Raw genomic sequence first — 8,173 nt, 5'->3', positions numbered from 1 at the left:
TATTCACCCCGGCGCCACTGAAGTGCGGGTGTTGGACATCATGTATTTAAAAATCGTCTGCTAGGACATACAGTTGTTTGAGTTCACTGGAGCTTGCTCTTTACATGTTAGGGAAAGAGGTCAATTCTGTCATATTACACAGTGAGCTGATTGTGCCTCTGGTAAATACCCATCTCCCCCGATGCCATCGACTAATATCATATTACCCGCCTAGTGTGTACACAACTCCCCCTGTCCGAAGACAATACGGTCCGAAGACAGCGCGATTTACAAGACTGACGGCTGAAAAATAAAACTTCGCCCTTTTGTTTACTTTTCGAAACGGCAACGACGTGGTACGTTAGCCATTAGCTCATCACGACTTTTCGAAAAAAAATGGGATTTTTTTTCCAGAAAAGTGCTTTAAAACAAAGATTCCCGTAGAAATTCCTTAATTCAACATAATGAGTGGATATACGAACTATTCTTCTGTCAGAGTAAGTGCAACTATTTCATTCCCCGATGTTTTCCGATGGTTTTCAGTTGTTTATATTGTACGCTAGGTGCAGTAGTACATTTTGTACATAAATTGCCCACAGAGGACCATCAGGAAAGTCCATCCATTTCAGATCAGGTGACTTAAGAGGGTCACAGTGGCTTATGGCATTGTCTGACTCTGAAGTTGGCCTTCTGAGTGTGTGCATTTGTTTTTGCTTGGGTTCTGATTCGTCTTTGTTGAAGGGACGAAGTAAGGAAACGCCTACGACACGTTTAATAACTTCGGTTCTGGATATACTATAAGGGCGAGGATACCATTTGTGCATTACTGACAAATTAGCTAACAGAGCAAGCAAATGACGTTGCGCACCTGATTATGCATTATTTACATTATTGGTCAGTTATCTGCAAACCATACCAATACCATCGGCATTTCCAGGACTGCATTATCGTGAAATGATAAACTCAACCAATACCAAGTACCATAGAGAGTAGCATGATTTGTGGTACATTATTACAGCAGTAGGCAGAGTGTGGCCCAGTTAATATGTAAAAATGCAAATTCTCGTGAAATCACGCAATGGAACTGTTAGTGTTACCATCAAGGAGTATATTGAACTCGAGGAACATATGTAAGTGATCAGAATTGATTCATTCCTATGTAAATAAACCAGAAATTCTGTAAGGCCCGTGGTCCCAGTCCCATAGCATGTCTATTCCTCTCTGGATGATATGGGTATACCAATGCACCTCACTCTTGTATAGTACGGTACAAGTATGAGACTGCACAGTTCAGGAGCAAACTCATGGTGCCTCAATTATTTTATAACAGCTCTTTCATTTGTCATTGTCATGCTAATAGGAATTGAGATGTGCTATGTATCGTCTGTACCTTTAACTGCATGATGATTGTAATTGTGGTAATTGTCGAAGGAGTGCAGTTCCCTATTACATAGCAATTTTCGGACTGTTTTCCTGAAATACCAGCACTCGCTGACTGAGAAATTTGCACATTCATTTGAGATCTCATCAGACTCGCTTGTGAAAGGACTGGTTGTTTCTGTATTGGTGAGTACCTCTTTCTCATGTACATATCATCCTGTCTTCATGATCTGACATGTCTCAATCCAGTTTTGGAATGGCAGGATTATTTGTACCGTTCACAAATAAATTTATCATTGTAGGCCATCAGTTAACTTTTCTGGTTTAAGTCAACTTATAATCAATGGCCAACCACAGGGCCTCTGGAACATTACCAGCTACTAGGATATTGTCCGATATAAATGAAGGCCAAATGAAGGCATGATCATCATGTTCCAATTCGATGATCTAATCCACATATTTTATTGACTCTTGGACATTATGTGTTGTACTTATCATTAAAATATTAATTTTTGGGTTCAAAAGTTTAGTGAGTCTACACATGGCTGGTCAATTATGTTACATAATGTATGAATACCATTTCTATTCCTCTTCATATTTAAATTGTTGTTCTTTTCATTGACAAATAAGCACTATATATTGCTGCATCTGATCTCATCTGTCTCTTTTTTATTAACACATTTTTTTTAATGTGTTGGCCCTAACATTTAGGCAGCACAGTACGTGTTGGCCAAACAGGTTCAAAACAATCAGGAAAGATGCTTCTTATTTTGATACATTTGCAACCAAATGTATGACAGCTCATGTGGGTGTGGTGAGAATCAATGGTAGACCTTATATCAGCACAGGGAGAGCGATATTGATCACTGCAATCGTACAGATACGTTTACTCCCTGCACACTTGATCAACTAAATGTACAACATATGGTTCTAAACAATGCTTATTAGGCAAAGTTCATTATTTCTACTACACTTTTCGTGCTCAAAATTACTTTGTTAATGAGACTGTGAGTAACTCGAATGTCCCATATTTAAATTAATTGTTGGCAAATATCCAATTAGACATGGCGCTGTTTCGTATGTCAATAATGTCCTATCATTTCAATTAAAATCATTGACCTTGTGCGTTGTGGGCAAAGATCTATAGCATTGCGTGTGAGGAGGAAGTACACTATTTTCGTAGGAGTGGCATACTGGCAACTGGTTTTTGAGTAAGTTTATTTGTGTTCATATTTTAGAAAAATTAAATTAAAAACCTGTGAAAAAAATTGAAAATGTCTCTTTATATTGAATAAAAACCTTTTCAAGTTGTTGTGATTACATAATCGGCTGGAGCAATTTGGGAAGGTCAGATTTGTAGACCTTTCTCCTAAAAATTTTGTCGTGGTCACCTAATGGTTACCAATCTTCCAGAGTGGGCGACATTTTCTTGAAAAAACAAGAGCAATTCATCATCATCATCATCATCATCATCATCAATAGCGGCTTCGTGGCCCTCCTTGGTCTTTGCCTCCTGTTAGTCGTCTCAAGTAAAACATATCTTTTAATTCATGATCAGTTTTGAAAGTGTGTTTCAGTTTCAAGGAGCTTTTGCCGGTGGATTTCAAAGGTTTTCCCCCACCACCAGGATTAGTCTACATGTATGAAAGGTAGCTTGCCATGGGTGAATCGACATCAAGCATGTTTCCATTCTAATAACTTTATCCACGCATTAGAGCACTGGTACATGTAGTTTTCCCAACAGATGACTTGGGATAGGATCAATGTATAGATCCAGCATCCTCTATTGTCAGGACCAATTGCAATTCTGCAGCTAGTTGACTACAGCTCTTACATGATGAGTGTGTCAACAACTCAGACTCCAAGTTGCTTACATCAGTCTGTATTTTGTTTGTTGCATGGTGGACTGTTTTTTCCCGTTGCTGGCGACAAACTGACCTTGAAAAGGTATAAATATTGCTCTCCGATTTTCACCCCACGATTTTCAGATCCTTGTGATACTTTTATATTTCCAGGTCTAGCAGGAAATGAGCCATGTCACTGTCTCTGAGAACTTCTCTTCTGTACCTTGTCCTGATTGGTGCTACGCTAGGATATGTCGATTTCCGTTACCATGACTATGAACAGATGACGAATATTCTACGTTACATCAATGGCCAGTATCCTAATCTTACTCACATCTACAGTATTGGAAAGTCTGTGATGGGTGAGGACAAGTTTATCTTATTTCATCATCATAATCATCGTCATCATCATCATCATCATCATCGTCATCACTACAACATCATAAGAGTATACTGGAGATTTGTGACTCCACTACAGGTTACACTTATCCCCTGTGTGGGGTATGTTCTTGCCTTCGCCAAGAAACTCCAGTACAAGGGTTAACCGCCTTTAGTCTCATCTGACAGACTCACTCAGAATATTCAGGTTTCTACCAAGCAAACCAAATATATCGTTCGCTATAAGTTTGTTTGTCCTTGTATTCCAGGCCGTGAACTTTGGGCTGTAGCCATTGGTTACCCCGGCACTGCCAGCCACCATAGACTTCTCGTCCCAGAAGTCAAATTTGTTGCAAATATCCATGGAAATGAGGTAAGGACACCAAAATGAAATTTTCAGACACCTCCGAGTCCTAAAGACTACCTGATAATATGGTGAAAGTTCTTCCTCATCTCATTTCAGCCGGTTGGAAGAGAGATGTTGATACATCTCCTGGACTACCTGACCACCCAATACAGCATCAATCCATCGATCCAGAGACTACTACGGAACACTCGAATACATCTCATGCCAAGTATGAATCCCGATGGTTTTGAGAGGGCTACTGTTGGTGATTGTTCAGGTATGCGGGGAAGGTAAGGGTAAGACATCATGACCCTCAATGTATTGACATTGCTCAGCTTCCAGGCAATGCACGCCAATACCTTGAATACAGGCTGTCAGCATGCATTTGTATGCAATCTGTTTCAAACTGAAGTCTAAAAAAATAACCCTTCATGGCTTTACCCCATGCGGATTTGAATTTTATATCTGTACAATGGGCACAAAAACATCTTAACTGGCTAACATGACTGACTATGCAAAACGTATTTTTACATACTACTTGATGTTGTTTACTTGCAGGGCAAATGCTAATGGATACGATCTGAACCGAAACTTCCCTGACCATTTCGATGATAACTCAAACATCCGTCGCCAACCAGAGACAACTGCGATTATGAACTGGCTCAAAAATGTTCCATTCCTTCTCTCGGCTAATATGCATGGTGGCGCTCTAGTTGCCAATTACCCGTATGATAATTACTATGGTGGATGTAAGTGTGCTGTTCGTTCTTATATCGTAACCCTATAGGCCCGGATAAAAATCTTTAGGCCATGATTGGCATGAGCTAAAGTCTGCAGTGATGTGCACTAAGGCTGATGAAAAGAGGAGGAGAATCCATTGTGCCCTAAATGACCCCTTAGACTTAGACCTTTTCCAAGACTTCGACCGCACCGCACAACAAGTTGGGGGAACTCGTAAGCAAGATCTAATAGAGAACTTTGATAAATACAGAAAACCACTGCAACTTCATAAAATGTCAATCAAATGAATTCTGATTAATATTCTTATCTGTATTTCAGCTCCTGACTATAAAGATTCAAAGGAATCTCGTAGTCCAGACAATGATGTTTTTAAATATCTTGCCCTAAAATATTCCCGCAAAAATGAAAAGATGTATGCAGGCCGGCCGTGTCCTGGTGACTATGCAGAAGCATTCCAAAATGGGGTATCAAATGGTGCGGCCTGGTATCCACTAACAGGTAAGAAGTGACCACAGTCATTTGACGTCATCTTTCCCATAATCTCGGATTTGGAACCATTCAATTATATCTGGATTGTGATCGGAAGTATTGGAGGATTTTCACCATTTGCCACATCACTCGTGTTACTTTGTCAGTCGATTGGACTGATCTAACCTAGTAGTGCATTGTGGGGAAAGTTTGCACAAAATATGATAAAGTGGATGTTTAAGGAATATGTCTCTACTTTTAGGGTTGATATGAAGTAAACAGACATGCCGAAGATACAAAGCCTCGTGTATGATCGAATTAATGTGAGGGTCGGAGATCTAGCCCCTGGATCTAGCCAACTTTGGTCAAATTTTATGGGTCCCACATTGTACTACTTAAGGGTAATTTCAGACCTCTTAAAACTAACATTCATTTATCACGTGTTGTTTCAGGTGGTATGCAGGACTATAACTATATCAAACATGGGTGCTTTGAGATCACGCTCGAGATGTCCTGCTGTAAATATCCCCTGCCACGGAGCTTAACAACATTTTGGGCACTGAACAGAGATGCCATGATAGAATATTTAAGAGCTGCCAGTGCTGGTAAGTCCTGAAAGGGAACATTGTTTATGTCCTAAGATGAACTGCATACCAGTAATTTCTTCGGCTACCATACCAGTCCAGGTCCAATTCTGCCTGGAAAAAGAAGCTGCTACGTACCTAACTTATGCATTTGACCAGCCTTGTAGTGGGTTTGATATCGCATGGATAATGATAGATGCGCTGTATCCGATGGGCCTCCGTATATTTTATCAGCAGCATGATAGTTGGGTATTCCGTGTAGTATTCACAGACATATAAACATTTGTTCCATCTTTTCATTTGCAAATGTTTTTGATGTCTCTGTCTTCTAGGTATACGTGGGTTTGTACGTGATAGGGACAACAATCCAATCAAAGGTGCTAGTGTCAAAGTGGATGGACGAATACACGATTATAAGACAACTAAAGACGGGGAGTACTGGCGTCTCCTCCTACCAGGAACATATCTTATCGAGGTTTGTTTTTTCTTTCCATTCTGATCATGTTAGATTGCTTTTACTGTACTTTAAGGATCAGCGATTTAGCCTTTAGAGATCACACTGTTAAAACTTTTCTTGATATTTCTTAGCTAATTATAGTTGGTGGTGGACTTATAACAATCTTAATGTTGTTTTTGCTTTTGGTGGTAAGCGACACCTTGCTTTTCTTTATATCGGGTTGACTCAAACTAACCCACATTTATTTTAACACCTAATACCTCTAACTCTTTGCCTTTCTTATCAGGTTGAGGCAGATGGTTACCATAGTGCCGATAGATTTATCACTATACATCTCTTGGCTTTTAGACGTTTGAATTTCAAGCTATTACCCCTTGGTCAACTCTGATTGTCTGTTTAGTCATTGGTGTTAGTATATTATGTATATTTGATTTGTGGTGCTCTGATAGCTAGAATCCCTTAGATTAGAGTGCATAGTGGTACTAATCAGCTTTTTCAAATGACTTGTGTGTCGCCTTCCCTAAATTTCCCAAATACTCCCTTCTGATCCTTGAAGTTTTCGGTGCTGTAAATAGGCTATGAAATTGCTTGATTATGAATAGCAAAGACCCGCCCCCATTTCTACCAAAATGACATGATGGCTGAATGCATTGAATGTGAAATGCATGGCCTGTCCTGTATATCTTGTTTATCCTGTTGATCCTGTTTATCTGTCCGTAGTGATGTTCCTTTTTAATACCGTCACTGTAAATTCAGTATTAAGGTGAGAGTTATCCTTCCAAAACAGACTATCAGTTCCCAAATTCGATACCCTCATCCTGAAAGCTGTTTGTCTCCTGCAAGTACCTGATGTGTTGTGCATGAGGAACTAACATTGTCCGAAAGATTTTTAGATGACTTTATAAAAGTTTATACCAAATTCCTCTTGTTAAGTCACTCATTACTCATTCATAAGTTATTTCTACTGGTTCATGTGCTAAACTGCTGGGGCCACCAGACCCAGATCCAGGGGGTGCGTACCCACTTTATTTGAAAAAAATTCTTTTAAATTGACCTTGAAAGGATGCCTGTGTGGCCCTTCTCTTTCTCCGAGTGGCCTCATGATTCTCTGACCCTGATTTCTGGCTCCAACCCTAGTGGCTGCTACCATTGTGTCCATTTGTTTTCTTGAGGTCCATGCTCATGTAGAGGTTAAATACTTAAATTTCTTTCTCCTCCAATTTCAGGTATCAAAAAAAGACTACACTCTGTCAAGAGGAATAGTTACAGTATCGAGTATATCTGAATTTATTGTTATGAACTTTAAATTAAAGCACGTCCTGGACTCAGATGCTGTGATTCTGGCTGCTGGGACTAATCTATGCAACTCATTTTTGATTGGTCTTTGTATTTTGTTAGTAAATATGTGCATGAACAAAACTCATTAGTGAACACATCACTGTATAACTTACTGTCAGAGTGGCACAATGAGAAGATTGCTGCATATTCACCAGCAAGATCTGTTCAATTGTAGTAAGTAAAACTTAGCTGCGCAATATCAACTAAAAATGATCATTAATCCAAATTAGTATTATTGATTATTGAAAATGAATTATGTAAATTATTGGACAATCAACTGATCAGGAAAGACTTTCGTATAAATATATGTGTTGTAGTGCTTTTATCATTTTGAAGTAATTTTATATCACTCTTAAGTAAAATGTAAATAGGCTTGACTTTTATACAAGGGAAGCTTTTGTACCAAGTATCCTTATTGACTTGAAGAATAGTTTGTATCTTCAGAGCAATATAATCTGTTATCTTGTGATGGCCTCTGAAACCCAGTATCATAATAACCATTTGAAATTCAGCATCTGTTATTACTTTTACGTTGATTTGAATTTCATTTCATACTTAATGAATGAGAATCATAATAGTGATTTGTTTGAAATAAATGATGGAAATTAAAAAAGACAGCTTTTGCTCAGATCATTGTAGAACCTGCTGACAATGGTTA

General features: G+C 38.9%; 1 protein-coding gene across 6 annotated transcripts; it reads left to right on the top strand.

Annotated features, from left to right (window-relative positions):
• The first annotated feature begins 334 nt into the window (after positions 1-334).
• On the top strand, positions 335-8,114 carry LOC135483127 (carboxypeptidase D-like). 6 transcript variants are annotated; one of them, XM_064763685.1, is made up of 10 exons: positions 2,466-2,570; positions 3,375-3,565; positions 3,851-3,954; positions 4,045-4,217; positions 4,486-4,676; positions 4,987-5,166; positions 5,589-5,741; positions 6,053-6,195; positions 6,464-6,585; positions 7,404-7,544. In XM_064763685.1, the coding sequence occupies exons 2-9, from the start codon at positions 3,394-3,396 to the stop codon at positions 6,563-6,565; spliced, it is 1,218 nt and encodes a 405-aa protein (XP_064619755.1). In that variant the 5' UTR covers positions 2,466-2,570; positions 3,375-3,393; the 3' UTR covers positions 6,566-6,585; positions 7,404-7,544. The 6 variants fall into 6 exon arrangements, with proteins under 6 accessions (XP_064619752.1, XP_064619753.1, XP_064619754.1 ...); XM_064763682.1 differs by lacking the exons at positions 2,466-2,570; positions 6,464-6,585 and adding an exon at positions 335-476 and having other exon boundaries at positions 7,404-8,114; XM_064763683.1 differs by lacking the exons at positions 2,466-2,570; positions 6,464-6,585 and adding an exon at positions 560-1,109 and having other exon boundaries at positions 7,404-8,114.
• Positions 8,115-8,173: the final 59 nt, after the last annotated feature.

This window comes from Lineus longissimus, chromosome 2 (assembly GCF_910592395.1).
Source record: "Lineus longissimus chromosome 2, tnLinLong1.2, whole genome shotgun sequence".
Taxonomy (NCBI): domain Eukaryota; kingdom Metazoa; phylum Nemertea; class Pilidiophora; order Heteronemertea; family Lineidae; genus Lineus; species Lineus longissimus.
The sequence above is the reverse complement of the archived record's forward strand: the minus strand, read 5'-3'. Positions and strand labels throughout refer to the sequence as shown.